The sequence below is a fragment of the Sinocyclocheilus anshuiensis genome, unplaced genomic scaffold (assembly GCF_001515605.1).
Source record: "Sinocyclocheilus anshuiensis isolate Anshui unplaced genomic scaffold, SAMN03320099.WGS_v1.1 scaffold881, whole genome shotgun sequence".
Classification (NCBI taxonomy): Eukaryota; Metazoa; Chordata; class Actinopteri; order Cypriniformes; family Cyprinidae; genus Sinocyclocheilus; species Sinocyclocheilus anshuiensis.
In genome coordinates, this window is record NW_015558695.1 from 85,455 (window position 1) to 106,818 (window position 21,364).

Below are 21,364 nucleotides of genomic sequence, written 5' to 3' on the forward strand. Positions count from 1 at the left end.
TTTCTCTCAAACAGCCATAAGATCAGATATCACATCAGATGAATGTGTAATATGACACATTTGCTTTGAACTATTTTTATTGTAATATCAGTTTGATTATTTTGATGGTACCCTTTAAACAGCTGTTGATAAGTGACTCTGCAACTACATATCAACTAGCGGTCGTATTAGTATGTCTGCTACTGTAAATATTTGCTAACACTTTATTTTGATGGTCACCCAACAGATAAACTGACTATAAGTGTCTTTGCATGTACGTCACCTCATTCTACCATACTAGATTCTACCATTCTTGAGCATACTAATACTCTAATGAGAGTTAGTTGGCATGTAGTTGCTTATAGTCGATTGATTAAGGGGACCATCAAAATAAAATGTAACCATATAAAATATTCTAATTTTTTTCAGTTGGGAGTATAAAGCTCACATCAATTAATTAACATTAGCTCCACAGGAAACACTCAAATAACACTCAGCATCTAACCACTCACAAGCTGTAGTAAGATACTGTGCAGATCTTAAATAAACAATGTCAAGATATGATACAGTCCATTATTCTGTAAATTAAGTAGATTTAAAATGGTGTTCATTGTGTGTTATAAATAATCATACTCTTAAACTTATAACCACAAATACGTAAGTATTATGATGTATTATAACTGTTATAACAGTTGATATAACATATTATAAGTTTTTATATAATGCATTATGCATTCATTATAATGCCTTAAGAATACCCTTATAATGTATTATAAATACGGGCTTCATAGAAAGTGTTACCGTAACTTTTGCTGCTGAATTATCCACTAACCTAGTTTATAATAGTATTTTTCTCATAGATTATGATTATAAATTGTTTAATTTGTTATTTTTCCTTATAATGAAGTTGTCTATATTTAGTAGATTGTGTGTAACACACAAAAGAGTGATGATCAGGTCAACACACTGAGGTATAGAAAAAAAAAACTGCTGATATGGGATCGGTATCGGTATTGTTCGATACTCAGAACTTTTGGTATCGGATCGGGATCGGTTCTGAAAAAATGGTATCGTGCCACCCCTACTAAAAACTATGAAGATACTATGCAAAGACTTTGCATAAGCATTCTTATATAAATTGCATCAGATTATATACAATTTACAAAAAGTTTTTTTACTATCATATAACATAACCATGCTTGCACAAATAGTCGCATTGATAAGACAGTTTGCGTAAGAATGGTTTTAGACAAAAAATGATGTGAAGACTATGTAAAGATTTTGTAAAAACATTATTACTAAAATTGTCACAATTGAATTCTAAGAAAACAGAAATTATATAGGGGTTGGTAGGTAAAATGACAAATATCTGACCTTTTCTGAAGCAGCTCTTGCGGATATGTTCCATGTGTTTGCCTGATCGGTCGTTGAGAGGAAAGAAGCGGTGGTGTTCGGGAATGCGGCTGAGCTCACGATGAGCTTTGACCTGTTGGGCTTTCAAAGCAATGGCCTGCTCCAGCAAGCCCAAGTTCCCCCGCATTATGTCGAACATCTCAGACTCGTCCGCAACCGTTGATCGTTGAGACAAGCTGTCGTCATCGCCATCGTCATCGTCATCGTTACCTTCCAAGTCAGCATCCCTCTCTGACTCCTCAGACTGCACTTCGATAACCACATGAGATGATGTGGCGGCCTTACTAGAGCTGTAGCTTTCTGGCAATGTAAGTTTGTGGGAAACATAGTCTTCCCTTGCGTGAGATCCCTGAGTGGCAGTGATAACCGAAGGGGTGGTTTCTCGCTCCCCTTCCTCTTCAGACTGAACTTCCTTGTATGGCTCTTCTCTTTTAATCTCAGACCTCAACACCTCATCATCATCATCATCATCATCTTCTTCTTCGGCCTGTTGTGTCTCCATCTCCTCAGTAAAATACTGGTGGTCTGACTCCCTCTGGCTCTCAGTGTGCATGTCCTCTTCTTCATCTTTAATCTCATCTTTCATCACTCCATTCTCTTTAGACATCAGAACTTCTACTTGGTTCCTTGTTTCCTCTGTTTCATTTCCTTCTTTCTCTTCTTCTTCTGGTTCCCTAACAGGGCTTTTATCTTGTGTTTCCACTGTGATGGACTGTTGTTGTTGTTGGGGTGACATGGCACCGTTGTTGTGGTTGTTGAGGTGCGTCATTGAGTTGGCCACTATGTGCTGATAGTTAGAGAGATCCTCAGAGGATGACGTCTCAATGATGATGCACTCCTCTGTGTGAGAGACACAAATGTTAAAATGTGTAATTTTCTAAAGATATGTTTACATTGTCAGAGGTTTGACTCTCAAATTGTCCAGTACATACTACAGCATCAGAAGCAGATTGAATACTGTCTGTACGGACAAGAGTCCAAAGTAAAGCCTAGATATTATAGGTATAGTTCACCCACAAATGAACATTTTGTCATTATTTACTCACCCTCATGTCGTTCTAAACCAGTATGACTTTCTTCTCTGGAACAGAGATATTTTGATGTCTCAGTGTTTTCTTCCATATAATGAAAGTCAGTTTGGTCCAATGTTGTCTTTCATTGTATGTACAAAAGAAAAAAACCCAGACATTTTTCAAAATATCTTCTTTTCTGTTTCACAGAAGAAAGTATCTCTTTTCAAGACTTTGTATTGGATCGTAAAGGATTTGATTTTATTCTAAACTGTTTTTGACAACTGCTTTTATGCTCTGGGTTCTGTTTTTTTCCCTTTCCTTCAACATTTAACAAGAATGCTTTCTTACTGCACAACACCTTATTTTCTAACATTTATTATCACCTGAGAGAGTTTGGAGCTCCAACATTGACAGCAAAGAATAACCCAGAAAGGGTGCAATGCTTGTGTGTCAATGTCAATGATGTGACAGTCAACTAGCTGTTGAGTGCAATTCCTTTGAATGAAATTTGCTCTCTAAATCAGGCTGTGACTTCTAAAAATGTACAGCAGTCGTTTCGGTTACAGAGCGTATAACCAATCTGTGTATGAATATAACTGTATTCATCACCCAAAACAACAACAAAAAAATTTTTTGGGCCATTTTTGATCACTCACCTTCATCACCATCCTCCTCCTCTGTATTGGCGGTCTCTGTGTTCTGTTTCGCTTGCTCCTCTTCTTCATGTTCTTGATCGCTAACTTTCTGCTTCACCTGTTCTTCATCATCCTCCTCTTCTTCCCTCAACTCTGTCTCCTCTCCGCTCCCCTCACTCTCTGCATTGAATCCTTCATCCATCGCCAGCTTCAGCGGGTGAGACTTCCTCTTGGAAGCAGGTTGCTCTGACTCTGCTTCCTGTAGGCGCCTTTTTCTGGCCAATGGGCAACTCAAAGCACTATAAGAGAAGAAGAAAGATCTTCTATAAGAAATACAACATTAAGGACTTTTACAGTGCTAGTGTAAAAACAATTAAAACATGCAAACTACACACATGCAAGCCAAGCATATCATGCTAAACAGTCTATGGAAACTCAGATGAGGAATGGAACAATGTTGGATATTGACCTGTAGGGGGCAGTGTGCTGGCTAAAAGCCTTTATAAATCACAGCCATTTGACTGGAACACTTAGTTATACCACAATAAAATAAGAAACAGAGAGAGAGAGAGCGAGAGAGAAAGGAGGGAGCGGTGGAGGGTGGAATTCAATAAAGCCCTCACCTAGAAAGCCTCGCTATTGGACGGGCAGCGGAGATAGATCTATAAACATTAAGCATCTCAAATGGCTTCCTGAATGTATACACGTGTAAATAAACATAACTGTAATATCTTCCCAATAATCAATACCCTGCCTAAAGACCTCTATTAGGGAGAGTAAGAGAGAGAGATTGTCATTATCAGAGGAGGAGATGAAGATTAAGATGATCTAGTCTACGGGCTAAACAGCGTTTGGGATCAGGAAAGGCTATGTGGCCACAGAGGGAGGTGAATCAGGGGCTACGGAGCAACACACGGGCATGTCATCTGTCGTACCTTCTGTGTCGGGCATTTTTGCCACTGATATGGCCTGAGCCATTGCATCCTGGAGTAGGGCAGCTGAACAGATAGATGGGTCAAATTAGAGATGCATTATAGTTTTTTTTGGTTTTTCGTGGTGCTTGTGTGCTAAATAGTTAATCAGGAGCCGCATTTCCACGGCCAGCACAAAACAAACAAACATCGATTTTTAAATTTAGCAAAACAATTGTTTTGTCAATACGATGGAGCTGTGATTGATTTTCGTTTTCTGTGGTGGCCCTTCTTTCGTTTCATGAAATCCCTTCCGTCTTTCGGAGAAATCCCTAATATTTTGTACATTTGTTTCATTGGCATTCTCGTTTATTACCTGCAAAGAGGGTTGAGATTTGAACTTGAATCTTGTGTTCACATGCATTTTAATATATTATATACAATATTTAATATATATATATATATAATAGAATATATGTTATTAACTTCTAACATAATATCGATCTTGTATGTACTGTATAGAAAAACACACAAGATCAATAATACAATATTATGGCTAACAAATCCAATTATATACATAACATATCATGTCTTGAAGTATTTATTATTCTGTTCTGCTGCAGTATGAATGCATCTTTTGAGGTCGTCTTTTAAGCTGTTTAAGATCTGTGACAGAAAACGTCCGTGAGCAGCTTCAGTGACCCTGATGGCTAGCGAGTGTTTTGATGCTGTTATAAATTCCACTCTTGTAAACTTCACAGCGCACTTGACCGTCAGAGGAAAATGTAGAGAATAACTTGACAAGCTGAGAATACGAGGCTTTAATATCCCTCACGCACAGATTTTGTGTTGTTGGGTCTATAGGAACTAGCAGACACTGGCCATCTGAAACAAATGCTTGATCAGGCAAAGAAAAAGCTCAAGGTGTAAATAACCTGTGGACTCCACACATATAGAAGATTTCTATTGCTGTCAGTAAATTTGTTGATGATACGAACTGTTGAAAATGAGTTTGGTTGTGACATTAAAATGTTTTTTGTTGTAAAGCGGCGTGCATTGCAAACCAAAACATGATCAAACATGGATTTAAAACATAAACATAACTATTGCTGCAGAGGAAAAAATGGCATATTTAACTTAACAGAACTAATCTGTCTTACCTCAGCTCCTGTCCAACAATCTCTGAGGGAACTGCAGAGGGAGAGACAATCAGGAACAGAAAATTAAGCAGAAAAATCTAAAGCCGCAAACAATTGCACAGAACCACAATCAATAAATCACAAATATATACAGAGCCCAGGAGGCCATATGCAGTAAGACTCATGACTGCATTACCAAGAGAAAACACACACACACACACACATGCAGTACATACATATATATATATATATATATATACACACAAATAGACACAAACACCTGAGTCAGCCAAAACATCAAGCCTTGATGATGGAAAAAAAATGTACAATATGCACAAATCAGCACAAAAATATGATTAATCGTCACAGATTAGTTTAGTGGTGAAATCAGAACAAAACTGCAGACGGTTAAAAGAACAGCCTTTCTCTAATCAATTTAGTTTAAAACAATAAAAACTGTAAAAGAAAAGTAATGCAAAGAAGAAATAAATGCAATATATTATCTATAGAGAAATGTTGGGTACAGTGCATTTAGAATTTCTAAAACCAGCAAAAACAGTCTGTTACTTAAACTGAAAATAAACTCTATTCATGACCATATAAGTGTCAACATTAACATTATATGCATCCGGATACTAGTAATGAATGTGGCATTGCTATTTTGTAAAGTACTATAGTATGGAACTCTTGTGTTTTGTAATTGAAACTCCACCTACAGAAATTAATAATTCATAACCATAAGTTCTGCTGACTATAATGAAAGTCCCTATGCTAAAAGGATGATTTACAGCTCAAATAACACATTTGTGTATGGCAGAGTTAAAGTGCTTTAACCTTCCTGGATGGCTTAACCCATAGACTTTTTATTGCATGTGTATTATAAACAATTTCTTACAAGCTGAGGGATGAGTCAGAATTACTGATGGTGGTATGTTGGAGATGCTGTCCATAGAGCTGAACTTTTACTGAACCCAGATCATTCCTCTAAAAACAAACAGTTGGGTAATCTGGTCATGCATATAAAATTTTAACATTTCAAAGCATTTCTTTAACTTTCGACATAGCGTTTGGTTGAATGCTCTTTTTTCTCACAAAGCTCCATTTAAACTTGGTGAATGCTACATAGTGAATAGGATTTTCTTGCAAAAGGACCTCTAGAGACTCCAAGAGCAGGATTATTTGAGAGAAGCTAAAATATTAGATATGCCTAGAGCGAACATATAAGACGTGCTCAGCTGACCAGTGAAAGAAATGAGTTTTAGAGGTGAGAGAAAAAGAGAAAGCCAGAGCGAGAGAAGGAGAGAGGGTTCACTGACCTCTTCCTGCTTTGGACCGTGTGCGAGTGCGCTTGTCATCAGTATCCAAACTCATCTGTCAGAGAGAAATTGAGAGAGTCAGGACTAGAAAAATAGATGGAGGAGAAAGATAGTCAGACAAGCTAACACATGCACACACACGCACACAGAGTCACACATACACACCATACATTCAGGTTAATGAAATCATGAATAATGTATGAGAAGCACACTTTCATACTGTAAATACTCACCTGAGCACATTTTCTCTTTTATACTGCAAACACTAATACAGAAAGATAGACAGATCAACAAAGAGATGGATAGACAGACAGAGAGAACAAAAGACAGACAGACAGAATGACAGACAGACAGACAGACAGACAGACAGACAGACAGACAGATAGATAGATAGATAGATAGATAGATAGATAGAGAAGAAACGACCGAGATAAGACAGACGGATAGACAGACAACAGATAGATGGGTAGATAGATGGATGGATGGAACAACCTTTAAATCTCAGTACATTTTCAGTGTTTTCTCCCTCCTAACCCTTCTGTACCCCTCATCAGCTTATAATTTAGAGGATCTGATTGGATGGACACAGCAGAGCATGGCATCTGCCAGAGGAGCCCATTTGCGTTCACGGCCCCATGGCAAGCTCGAGTGGTAATTACAATAGCAATATTAACCACAGCGACAGAAATAAGACAAACACAGGCACTCCAAATCACTGTAAATTCCTCCCGCACTGAGTCCCCGATCGCAACACTCGCTGCGCTTTCTGGCGCAAAAGGAGCAGGTGTCAATCCTCTCAATCTCGCTCACACACACACACACAGACGCAGGGAAGTCTGCTCACTGTAAAGCCATTGGATCTTTTCTTGTGGCACAATGGCGCCATTAGCTTTGATTACTTTACTGCGATTTAAATGGAACGGAATCCTTGAAAATCCACGAAACTCTCTCCTTTTGACCCTCGGCGAGCGCTGCTCACCCCGTTCCCAGCTGCCGCCTTTAATACAGCGCTGGAGCTGGCAAGGGCACACTGCACACAGTTTCTCTTTCACACGCTCCCTTTCTCTTTCTTTTTTATCCCTGCGCACTCTCTCTGGCAGTGCCACTTCCTGTTGATTGCTGACTTTTCAGAACGGGCAGATAATGAGTGTGTTGTGTTCAATTTGAGGGAGTTTGCGTACGGGGTGATGAAAGTTGGCTGTGTGTGTGTATCCGGGCAGACAGGTGCACAGAGAGTCTCTCTTCCTCTCCCACGGGCGTTTTGATCGCAAGCACACGTGCTCTCCGGCAACAAGCCGGCTTTATGCATGCCGATACTCGCTTCTCACACTCTGAGCTCGACTCGCCGGCCTGAGAGGAAAGTTTTCTCACATTGATGATCAAATAGCCCCCGGGAGACGGCGGACGCAAACACTGTGCGTTGTGTCGTGTGCGGTTCGCCCATCTGTGAGGCTTCTATGCCCTCTCTGTATCTCCAAAACAAGCTTTGTGACCGCTCTGACCCCCAGCACAAAAGCCAGGGGCAGATGCGTGTCGTTTTATTCTTTTCCCACTGTAGCTTCCTCTGGTCTTCCACTGCTGTCTCCTTAGTGTCAACACATGAATCAAACAGGGCCCGTGTGGCTTTCATGTTTGTGTAACCATAGCTACGCATCTCTTTCGAATAGGTGAACGCTTCAGAGTTTGCATTGCTTTTTTATTTTGAATTCCGCCTTATTAAATCTGAATGAAGCGGAGGTGTTTGCGACGGGCAAGACGGTGTCATCTTTCTTTCGTAATATCGTTCAAAGGCCTTTTAATGTTTTCAAACCTGTCCTTCCCCAGTGTTTTTCGGGATGTCTGAAAAATTGGCAGAAAAACACTAAGATAAAGCCAACATTTTTTTTACCGCTCTGAGTGCGAGAACGTCCGCGCATCCCTTCGGGCCGCGTGCTACATTATTAATTGTGTCCCTCTCTTCTCCATACAAGCGGACGGAGTCACTCCTTCGTGCTCTTCTGACAGCTCTATGTAAATTGCTGGCTGGGGGCAATGACTTCACAAAGAAGGTCACCCCTCCTCCTCCGGTGCGCATAAATGAGGCTTTTATTAATGTTCGCATTTACAAGAAAAGGACGCAACCGGGCCTGGCGTGGCAACTGTCACTGGAGTGACAGGACTACTGACATCTCCAAAATTACCTACGAAAAGCATCGGCCAATGAAAGGAGGCCGATACGGTCGCCAAGGAGATCTGAGCCATCCATCAGGGAAGCAGAGTTAACGCTCTGACTGACAACCGAGAGAGCTTTATGTTTATGCGTGTGTGTATAAACGCGCACTCGCTCATGTGTTTTCTTTTAAGAGCGTGTGGTAGTATGAGAATAAGCTTGGCTCTGATTCCTCTGTACACAGTTGGATGACGCTGATCAGTCGGAGTTTGGTATTATCTAATTGGATGCTCTTAAAAGAGCTGCCTGCGACTGCAACCCTTTAAACATTTCAAATTAGATCAATAAATCAATCGCTTCAGATGAACTCTTTCCATCAGAGTGAAAAAATACATTTATGGGCCCACGGGGGAGAGCGAGGACTCTCTCTCTCTCGCTCTCGCTTTTACTCGCTCTTGTTTTTTCTCTCCCCATCCCAGCGCCCCCCATTAGAAATATCTTCCAATGAATTTCCCAATGCAGAAGTGGAAGAGATAGATGGTTGAAAAAATGAGCTGTTCCAAATAAAAAGCGTGAAGAAGGAAGAGTGAAAGAGGAGGAAAAGGGATGCATCCACTTAAAGGCAAAAACACACACCTAAGCAGAAAAAGGAAAGGGGAGGCGATAGGGTGAGAGAGGGAGAGACTTTCTTTTATGTTGATGAAAGATAGCAAACAAAAGCAGCTCAAGGACATCCCCACTTTCAAACCTCTCCAGTTTTCCTAAATAATGCAAGAAAGCTATAAAAATGAAATTAGGTTGAGCCGAACAGCCCAATTCTTCATAATTACGGGACGCGGGACACTTTAAAAACTCGGCTCATTCAGAGGGGGGTTAGGTTGCTCTGCCAAAACCCATTCTAGGTCAAGCTGGCATGAACTGCGTACATTGCGGTAATACAATGCTGACTTCCCTTCACAGTGTGCTGACAGACAGAACTGATGAATGTCATAAATGTAAAACCCTCTTTCGCCTCTAATTGTGCCAACTTGGCAGGAAGCCTGAGTTTCTGCATGATGATTGGCCGGGTGGGCCCGTGCAACTCACTTTGATTGGTCGGCTTTGCAGTCTGAGAGAGGGCCGGCAGTGGCTGATCTTGTCTCCTCGCGTCCAGCGCTGGTTCAGGAGTTTCCCCCGGTACTCATTTTCTGTTTGAGAGAGAGAGAAGGCAATAAGTGAAAATGAAAAAAAAAAAATGAAAATGAGGGGAAAAGATAGTCATGTCAGCATCTGCGCTGGCAGTTGGAAGAGTTTTGCGGAGCGAGGGCAAAGGAGCGTTCGATTCTGATTCAGCAGTGAAACGGCCAGATCATCTCATCACCTGTCCACCTGCATCTTAAACCAGCAGCCTCAGCACAGGAAACACAACCCCCACCATCCCAACAGCAAGACACACACAAGTGCACAATCGCACAAACACACACCTGGGTCAATGATATATAGGAGCACCCATGGTAAAGAAAAGGAAGAAAAAAAAATCTAATTTAAAACATGTGTCTTAGAAATGTACTGTTTGTATCCACGTTGGTTTCATGTGGTTTTAAAGCTCTTTATGCCAGTTTTAAGAAAAGTTTTGTAATTTTTTTTATTTTATTTTTTTCCCATATTACATATGACAATGATTTGTCAGACAGAAGTTTTTCAAATATTAATATACATTTTTAATTATTTATTAATACGTATAGTCATATAGTGATATTTTAGTTTATATATATATATATACACACACATTTCTGATATATACATTTCATGTACCACAAAAACTTCAAAAAGTTTTAATTTAGAAAATTAAGTACATGATCATGCTCAGAGATGTATTTAAGTCGTTGTACAGTATAAATTGATTTTAAACAGAATTTTGTATATATGAATAGATGCATTTACAAAATAAAATAAAATAAAATAAAATAAAATACATGAGCGCCTTGTCACTGACCCACATATAATCTGGTAGAAAAAAATAAAAAAAGTCACATGTATCTTTGTAAATATCTGTGTAAATGCATTAACTAATATAATATATTGACAGCACATATATAGCACATTTATGTGTTGACTGAAAGGTGCATAATGTCAAATGTGTGAAGTGACAGTTTGACAGGTCATGATAGGGGGTTGGGCCTTTTACACAAGTGACCTATGCACTTCTAATTAAAGAGAGGCAAGAACTAAAAAAAACTCACACTCGCACATACGCACATGCATATGCATATGCATGCTAAAACAGCCCAGCTGGAAGCTTTGTCGGTCTGCTATTAGAATCAATCACATTTGTGCATTTTTATTGAGCTTTTAGCAGGCAGGAGTGTAAGAGAGGGGAGGGGTCACAGAGACAGGCCCGTGCTGGGGAGGGAATTTGGTCAGTAAATAATGAATCAACCATAAATCAGATTTTTTCCCCCTCCTCCTTTCTTTTTTTCATCAGGGTAATAGTCCATCTTTCCATAAACCCGTTCCCCACCCCCTCCAGCACACATATGATAGACATGCCTGCTAGAATGATAAAAGAGTGTCAATAAAATCTGAGGCAAAAATATCCCCTCCGCTCAAGCGCTAACATGCTCGTGCCATCAAACGCAGAACTTATTAAAATAATCATTACATTCATCAATGAGCATGCCCATTGTTCGTGAAATCTCACAGCTGAGACTCTGGTTCATAACTCACTTTTGTTTAGCCGTCAACAATACCGCAGGCAACAAACTCTCAAAAGTTGCGTGAGAAATCCTTCTGAGGATTTCAGTGTTCAAAACGCACAAAAACCTACGCTAACCCGTCAAGCTTTGCCTTTAAAATGATCAGAGGACACCAGAGAACTTTGTGTTGAATCACAAAGATCTTGAATCTCTCTGTCAAGCATAAAAGCCCATGTAACATTTTTGTAGTGTTGAGTAAAAATTATTTAAGTGAAATGTTATTATATAGTTATGTATGAAGACTAAAATACAAGAACAAAATCAAAGAATATACAGTATACACACACACACACACACACACACTTGAAATTCATATTCAATATTAACTCATATCAAAACACTTTCAAAGCTATTGTTGCTTCCATATGCAGTTTATTTTCTGTAAAATCATCATCTCTATAAGAATGATTGTTTTTTGTTTTGATATATTGTAGTAAGAGGTACGACACATCTGCCATTCTCATTTTGCCTCTTCTCCCCTCACTTCTGTCCTTTCTTTTCCTTTCATTTCCTCTCTTTACCTTTATCTCAATCTGGTGTTTTCTTCCTTTAAAGCAGGCTTCCGTCTGTTTCTTATAGGGCACTAAAACTCACCTCGCACTCTCAGAGAGAGAGAGCCAAAGAGCAGGAGAGCGAAAGAGAAAGAGTTTGCTGTCAGTAAAAGAGAAGCCTTTAAACATGCCTAGCTTCTGACTCGCTTCCCCCTCTAACATCTGCCCTTCTCTCTTAGCAAGCACAAAATAAACAAAGCAGGCAGATCTGATTTGCCTCCTAAAACTCTGTGCAGCAGCAATAACCCAGAAAAAGACAGGCAGGATGCCAGTCATCAGAGTTAGAAAGCTGTAGGGCATTGTCAGTAAAAGCATTTCCAATGCCCCTTACACACACACACTCCCACGCCGGCACGGAACAAAACGCTTATTTATCAACTTTCAGCCCTCTTCTAAAAAGTGACTACAACAGCACTACTGTGCATCCTTCCCCCCCAACGCTCTCTCGCTTTTTCTCATTCTACAAATTTCAACCCAAATAAACAGAACTGCGAGGCGCAAAGGGCTTTTTAAAATCTCACCATAAACCCGGGCCGTATAGCCGACTCCACACTTCTGAAATGCACGGCCCCCATAATCCACCACCGTGGCTCTCAATAACCTTGATGGCTCAGGTGCCACTTATTCTAAACCGAGAGAGAACATTAATAAAGCTAAACAGTTCATCATTTACAGATGGGCCGGAGAGACTATTATGCGATTGGCTTCTGTGGATGTTCACTTTAAAGTATTACACCACAGGAGGAACAAGAGATTAATAAATGATCTGTGATAGTTCTGCTACTGCGAGACAGTCAAAGGAGACAGAGATGAGTGTAAACAAATCAAGAAAATCATGTCATGCAGCTGAAATCCATCATCGTGATGCAGAGTTGTTTGAGACAGACATAAATCCATAGTTTAGATTAAACAGGGATGGATGCCTTCACGGTAATCCACGGTTGACACATCTGCACTCTCTGCTCCAGTTAAGCAGATTTAACTTCAACTTTGTGATTAAAGAACAAACAGAAAGCTCTTAACAAGAGCAAAGGTGAACGTATAACGTTAGCCTGCGAGACACACCCAAACCTAATTATTATAAAAACAACAATAGCATCAAAATATATTTAACGTTCACGGTGGATTGTAGTTTTCTTTCCAGGAGATAAAAAAATCGACTTGTGCCTGAAAGTCAGCAGCGAGTAATAAAATTAGACTCTCCTTCATGTCAAAACGAGTCAAAGTGCCTTTGAGAGCTACGGGCACGCTTTTTTTTTTCTTTATGACGCACCGCGGAAAACACCATGACAACCACGAGCAGCAGAAAGAGGCCCACTCAGAGAGTGACTCTGCGTTAAAGGAGCAATGGCAGAATTTGCCTTTGTCTGGGTTTCTTAAATAGACACAAATGCTCTCAAGGTTACGGACAAGTAAAGAAGTTAACTTTCAATGTACTTTAAAGCTTATGCTCAGGAGTGCTTTCAGTACTGTCTGGAAATACCTGTTCAAAAGTGCTACCTAGAAATAGTTGATTCATTCTGGGTACTGATTCTAAATTGATTCATTCAGATTTGTTCAGTGCCTCTGTTTGTATGTTACACAGATAAGCCAGTAGATGGCGGCAGGCTTTTTTGCGTGTCTTTAGTGTTCCGGGAGTGCATCATTGAATCATTCACTCAACAGATTCTTTTAAAGTCTTGTTCTTAAAATCCGTCTTATTTTTTATCATCAAAAATCATTATAATTATCATATTATTTGAATGTATTATCATAATCATAAACACACTGGTTTGTAGAGCAAAAGGTTTTTACCATACATTGTTATTATTTTATTCGGCTTATAAATCGAAAGTCTCTAACATTCAAAGAAAATAGCTCTACTTCCCTGTTGCAAAATAAGATGGTCAGCCAAGTTTAGAGGCAAATTTCAGTTACAGAAATCAGTTACTGGCACAGTGAAAGTTAAGAGAACTAAATGTAAAACAGGCCACAGGAGCGAACAAGAACAATTCTTAAAAGATTAGTTCTAAACACAGAACTTTAAATTAAAAAAATATATATATAAACTAAAAATCAGCCAATTCTTTTCCTCTCAAAACAACGAACTTTAAAAGAGTCAGTTACTTCACGTAACTAGTTGTTTAAAAACTTATAATAACGAAAAAAGAAAATAAAAGAACAACTTTAGTGAGGTATAGGGCCTACACGTGAGTGAACGAGAACGACTCTTAAAAGATTTGTTCTAGGCCACCTGAAAACTCAGAGTAAACAAACAATGGCGCGCTTGTCACGCAAGGCTCAAACAGCATAAACATGCATTCTAAATCACCGACCAATTCAACTGCACGCAATTCAGTGTTTCAAGGCTTAAAGGCTGCTCTAAATGGCACCTTTCTTCACTAATGATACGGGCGACCCTGACCCTCGGCCCTGGTGGCGTGGTTTTCTGCTGTGCTCTGAATAAGAAGAGCGCAATTTGGCCCAGCTGCTCCATTCCACGTTTATTACTTTCTCCTCTCTGGAAAACCCACGGCACCTGCTGCAGCGCTACATTTTGATGTTTTTCCACTTTTATATCACTATTTTTTTCTGTACAATGGACTGAGCGATAAACAAGCGCCTATTTCGAGCATTTAGCACCTTTGGACAACCGAAATGAGCACTGATGTTAGAATATTGCGCACAGCCCTGCTTGAGTAATTAATCTGCAGATAAGATTAAACGGCGATCTGTGAAGACCCAGATTTTATGATTCGGGTGAAAAGAGCTGCATGCACCAGATGATCCGCTATAGTCTCATTTATTTATAAGACTGAGCACATTGTTGGTTTATATATTAACGTGGCTGACAGAAATAATTGGGAAAACTTGCAAGGATTCCCCCCATCGCACAGATAGCAGCATCTCCTTTTATTAAACTCTGGAGGTTCCTGACGACTGCGCAATTCTGCGCAATTTCCGCAAACAGATAGATAGGATCATGTGAAAGTTATTACCAAAACCAGTTTCTAGGCAAGCGAGATAAAATAAACGACTACATGAATCAATGTTGCGCTCAGATGACCTTCATTGTATACAGTGCTGAATATCGTGACAAGTGGATGTCGCTAAGATGCGGTATGCTAGTCCAAAACAACATTAGCTGCAGTATTTGTCAGTAAATACAGTAGGAGAGACAGGGTTTTTGCTATATATCTCAAACTTTCATACATACTTTGATACAGTTTAAAAACTGAAAAAAAAAAAACCCCTCAGGTTGTACCACTAACAAAACAAGGGCATTTTAAATACTGTGCATGCATGCATTTATTGTGGTGGTAATCAAATGTACTTGTTAAATAATCATTATGCATCACACCCCACTCTCATTTCATTATAAACGTTAATTCGCAGTGGAAAATGTTTTAATTAAAACCAGCAAATTAAATTGAAAACAAATATAGAAAAAACATCAAACTGACAACAGTGTTATAGTCACTCTCAAAACTAAGACTTATTTAATCTATATGTCTCATTATATGCAATCTTTCAGGTTCAGTAGAAGTATGATGGAAAAGTGTTACAAGCCTGCAAGTTTACGCTGCCATGTTATTTATTTATTTGTATTGTTTTCATTAAATGAATATCAAATTAAACAACAGAACCTGCTGATTCAGATAATACCTGAAATCCCTGTCATTAAAAACACACACACACACACACACAAATTATAAACCAGAGATAACATGTAAGTATTTTTGGTCCTGTAACTCCTTTATATTTTACATAGAGACTTACAGCTTCTATCATCACCTCATGAGGGTGGTGCTCATGCATGATGGTGATTTCACCCCTGTAGCTCATTTGTAATTGGTTAAACTGATGGTGTTACACCTCATCCTGTGTTGCAACACACCCTGCTCTCCTCTACAGCACTGATCTGATCTGGAAGTGCTGGCTGTCATAGAGCCAGAAGCCTCAGACTGTGAGAAGTTAGTCACACACCCATCTTGGTTGCAGGTGCTTTGATATTATACTTCATACAATAGTGAATGTCTAATACATTAGCCCCGGAATACTGAGCAATATGAGACACAGACACACTAATCACTCATTAGAAATGAACAGGGGCGGGGGATGGATGCAGAGGATGGGCGTTATTGCTTCAACTCTCATGACTCTTCTTCTGCTCATCTCACCAGGGGCGGTTGACATTTAAAGAGAGCATCTCTCCACTCTGTTTTCTGCTGCAGAAAATCAAATGGCCACCCCTCCTTCTTCTTCCACGCCATTCGTGCACTCGGCCGGGAGTCCTGCGCTACGCCCATTGTTCGACCTTAATTACACTGAGCCATATGGAAACAACTCCGTATGTGTGCCAAAAAGATGGAGAATATACAACTACATGACAGTGAGCACTTACAGTGCGATCACCCCGAGACCAGGCGAATGGATAAATTAAAAACACGCAAGCACATATACGCTCATAAAGCTCAAAACGCGATGAAGTGGATTGAGAAATGAACAGTTTTGACTAACGCACGCCGCGCGCATTTGTCAGCATTTATGCGCGAGAATAAGCAGACGGCGGAGGAATATTGACAAGGCATTCCCGAATCATCTCTAGGTTCAAACGCACGCAGGATTTCTGTGGCAAAGTGAGAAAACAAATAGGCACCGGTGCGTTTGTACGAGAGCGCCATAGCTGACTGTTTCTCCATCACTTTTTCCATGTCAACTCCACACACTGTCCGCTGGAGCTTCTTCTAGCAGGGAAGCGTGGACTCACACTCACACTATCCAATCCGAAACAGACCAGCTTGTACCCGGAAACATCTTACTTCAAAGATTATAAAATCAATCATCGATCATACAAGTGCGATAAGGATGAAATATGAAAATAAAGCGGCACCCCTCAACGCAAAAGCCATTAACCTTGATCTGTAGGGCATCTCGGACTGGGATGATTTAGATATGTAGTCTACATCCTTGGTTAGCAAATGATATAATAACACAGCATGAAACATTTAGAATATATTCTAACAACTCAACCCTTGACTCTAAACCTAGCTACATATCTCAAAGATCCTCTTGAGAGATTTTTTTGGTAATTAACAAAAATAACCAAAACTATTTATATTTGATAAATAAAAATCATAATCATGATTACCTGAGAGAAAAAATAATAATAATCCCGAAAGCTTCTCCGCCAGACGCTTCTCACGTCTTCGTCGTGTATTCAGTAAGTTGTGAGACAGTTTGGGGTAAAATATCCCATTTATAGATTTTTCTAAAAGAAAACTAAACTCTACTTCTTCAGTAGTATCCCGATAGATTCAGTGACAGCGGGGAAGAGGATCGGCGCTTCGCTGGTGCTGCTACGGACGAGCGAGGATCCAGAACGGGGCGGTATGAACGCTACTTGTTTGTAAGCAAAAACATGGCTTCATTTGCCTTTGTCAGCGAGAAAACGTAATATTGACTTACCTTTCCCTCATGAGCCATTGTCCCCCACCTCCTCCCTCCGCCCTTTGCCATGACATCACGAAAGCTGTAGTAAAACCTACAACATCGATGGGCTGGGCTTTGAATATCCCCCCCGCAATAACTCAGCGGGCATGTGTACAGCCATGCACACTCTATTTCATACTGTCTTTCTCAGTTTCTCAGCGCGCGCGCACACACACACACACACACATGATCGCTCCCCTCTCCCTCTCTCTAACACCCACACCCACGCACCTACAAGGGATTTAGCCTATACAAGTTCTCCTTTGTGCCAGAAACAAGATAATCATAAAGGTTCTTCGGTGGTTCAGGAAAAATCTATCTTATTATCCAAGACCATGTTGGCTTTATATGGTTCTTTAGAGATTAAAGGCATGTTGGATATACAATATCGGTTATTCGGATCAGTACATTGGCTTCTAAATCCCTTGAAGCACCAGTCGATGGTTTTCAGAAGAACTAGAGAATGCAAAAGTTCTTAAAACGGTTCTATCGCTCTAATTTTTGAAAGTGACAGAAAAAACGCTGCGGATAACTAATAGAGCGAATGCGTGTTTCAAACATCATCTTATAGTTCAGAGTGCGCGTCGGGTCGCTGTTACTTTACATTCTAATAGCGTAAGCTGCTTATTTTACGCCCAGTGATTAATCTTTAATATTGCACAAAAGCATGCATATGTCGCCGGCGTTATCTGAACCCTCCCTCCTGACTCTTTCCGAATGGTACTGTCCAGTGATTCACACACTTTTCATAGGCAATGCTTCACTGGCAAAGTTAGTGTAATATATTATGATCAGACTGCTGGCATTAGGGTGTATGGATTAAGAAATAACAAGATACAAGCTAAAAACTACCAGAAACGACCTTTTTACTTTTTTTTTGTTGCAATCATCTGCATTGATATGACACACACACACACACACACACACACACACACACACACACGGCAACAAATAAAAGGATTTCAACACCGTACTGTCTTCTTCAGTCAAAACAGACGAATGCAACTTGGAATGACTCCTAAATGTTGCACACACCGCTGTTGTGCTTTGTTGTTTTGCACACACACACACACACACACACACACACACACACACACGGCAACAAATAAAAGGATTTCAACACCGTACTGTCTTCTTCAGTCAAAACAGACGAATGCAACTTGGAATGACTCCTAAATGTTGCACACACCGCTGTTGTGCTTTGTTGTTTTGTAACCATTAGTGAAAATGACAACCATTCATTACAAGCCATCTGAGAATATTCTCCACAAATGCCACTCTTTATCTGCTGTCTACATGCTGCACACGGGGGGAATTTTCAAAAAGCCAACCTTCGCCTTTCAGAAATTCTATTAAGTTCTTATCTCTTTGCGGCAGGCTCTTTTTTTTGCTGTCCATTGTTATGCATTGGAGCTGAAATCAATCACGAAGTGTCCACGCTGCATCAATATGATTTGAGTTGCCTCACTAACCGAGACACAATCCAATAAACAAAAGACAGAATAGAAACCATACACACCTAAAACATAAGTTACACTCCCCTGCCACAAGTACTCAAGAATGAGATTCACAGGAATGAAAATGATTGTTTGTTCAGTATCTCATTGAGAACTGTGAGAATAAATGGTAAGAGTAAACAGAGGGAGCAGAAGTATTTGCGCTCGGCTTGGCTTCAGGACCCCAGACAGCGCTTTGGCCCAGTACCATGGACAGCGACCCGGAGGAAAATCACACCCGGCTGCCTTCCTCTGCGAGACTTCCGTCAGTTGTGATGCGTTTCAATAGAAATGTTGAAAAGATAAACAATATAAACTAACATGTCCTGAGTTATGGTGAAGTTACACGTAACTTTCAACAGGGTCGATATTTTAAGGGAATTTTGTCAGCAGTTTCGAGGAGGAATATGGCGAGGTTCCTCTCTCGCGCAACCAAAAATCTCTAACAAAAAAGTAATAAAATAGTTAATTAACTTAATTAATTTTTTAAACAAATATATTTTTTAATATACTAACATGCTAAATTAAGTAATAATAATAATAATAATAATAATAATAGGGATAGGTCCGTTAAAAAAAGGGTCCGATAGGGATCCTGACCGAAAGCGATCAAACTGCGTACTGTTGCTATGGTTACCACGACAGGCCAACCCAGCTTGTTTTCGCGAGGGTCTATTTACATACCTTCAAAGAACATAGAATGCTTAAAAGGACTTTGCTACCTTATCTGGCAACTTAAATGCTAAAACCATATATCAAAGATGTATGGGTAAAATATTTTCATCATTATGCAGCATCTTTCTTTGCATTTATTTAATTTGACAATCATTTATGTCACTTAATTTTCAGTTTTAAGAGATACATTATTTTTCTTTAATAATTCCATTTACAGTGGTGGGAAAAGTTTACTCTATCGTTGAAGGTTGTAACGATGACTTAACTTTTTATTTACAAATTTAAGGCAATGAAGCTTAACTTTTTTAATTAAGTAGTTTGAGCTGTTTACTCTAGTGCAGTGATCCTCAAATCTGGCTCGTGAGATCCACTTTCCTGCAGAGTTTCAGATTTGAGGATCACTGCTCTAGTGCATCATCAGAGTGTTTATAACAAAATCAGAGATGGAAAGCCAGCCTACTTCGTGTAGCTGTCAATAGATGTTAGCCAGCTGTGTAAATTCCAAAAAAAGGTCATAACTAAAATTGTTCAGTGTCATAATCACATTTGTTTTGAAATCCTCGACCGTTAGAACTGTCCAATCGCGTTGAAAATCCACTGAAAACAATAGGCTACGCATTCTTTGCTGCGTCTCTCAGGAGCACATTTAGAACATAGTGGCTGTATAAATATCGCATAAGGGAGTCAGCTGAGAGAGCGGGCCGCAGGGGCCCCAAACTCCGCGAATGGCCTTGACAGATGGGACAAGCTGACAGACAACAGCAGAAAGAAAGTTTGAATGCGCCTCTGGGCTGGCATTGTGTCCGCCACGGTCCCCCGGGAAACAAACCGCCCTTTGTCTCAACACTTCAACCGCCCTGAAGTTTAGAAAAGGTCTAGACGAGACCCGAAAGTTATTTGTATTGATGTGCTATATATAGACCTCAATACGACAAGCTTCCAACACCTGCCTAAAGCGACAGAAGAGGGCATGCTAAACTATAAAGCCTCACAACAGCGAGAACAGCAAGACGAAATCTGTTATGTATCCCGTTAAACACTATACTACACTATTACGGTCTCAAGTTAGCTTAAAAAGATGAAAATATTATAAATATTATCGAAGGAATATATTTTGTTATCGGTTCATATAAGAATAATACAAAACAAATGCTTATACACTACTAAGTCGCAGATAGGAGCAGTAGCAGCAGGTTAGACAACTTTTTAGACACCTGTTATTAAACAATGTTCGTCGTGTACATTTAAACTAGTCAAATATTAGACAGCGAAGGTTAACTGACCTAAAAAAGTCCCACACAGCTTCATGGCTGCGGCTCCGAGTTTCACATAAGCGTCTGGCAAGTCCTGAGAAAGTAAACTTGATTGGACAAGTTGAGGACAAAATTACTACAACTTCTCTTTGAAAGGAGCGAAGGAGGGGTTGCCGGCTGACGTTAAATCCAGCCCAGCCAATCAGAGACCAGCGTGTGGGTAATCGTATCCTACCGCCGCAAAACTCTCAGCCAATCAAAACAATTGTCTTCAGTTCTCGACAACAAAGCATGTAGAATGCCAACAAGGGACTACCGGCAGCTGTGCGCTTTCAGCTTAGGAAGTTTCCCAACAATGCTGAGGGAGAAAATCATGCAGACCAAACTATATCAAACTTTAGAATAGTTTTGGTAAATCTGACTAAGAATATTATTTAACCACCTATCTATATTATAAACCATTTTATTCTAATGTTTACGTCTACATTTCTTAAAGTGATCACCTATTTAAATATTTAAATCAGTGAAATAAGTTAAGGTAAAAACGTTAAAAGTTCCTTATAACTATCTATTTAGGAAAGGAAAAATGTGTGTCATAAACACACATACATACACTCACACTCAAAC

The 21,364-nt window shown here is 39.8% G+C and overlaps 1 protein-coding gene across 1 annotated transcript in view; it reads right to left on the reverse strand.

Annotated features, from left to right (window-relative positions):
* The window catches only part of LOC107681384 (myelin transcription factor 1-like), a 100,051-nt gene that overhangs the window by 19,934 nt on the left and 58,753 nt on the right, over window positions 1-21,364 (reverse strand). Inside the window, exons 3-8 of the mRNA XM_016477663.1 lie at window positions 9,642-9,742; window positions 6,407-6,461; window positions 5,112-5,142; window positions 3,976-4,038; window positions 3,062-3,339; window positions 1,354-2,232 (exon numbers count right to left, since the gene is read on the reverse strand). Of these exons, the coding sequence (XP_016333149.1) occupies window positions 1,354-2,232; window positions 3,062-3,339; window positions 3,976-4,038; window positions 5,112-5,142; window positions 6,407-6,461; window positions 9,642-9,742 (1,407 nt within the window). The remainder of the gene's footprint in view (window positions 1-1,353; window positions 2,233-3,061; window positions 3,340-3,975; window positions 4,039-5,111; window positions 5,143-6,406; window positions 6,462-9,641; window positions 9,743-21,364) is intronic.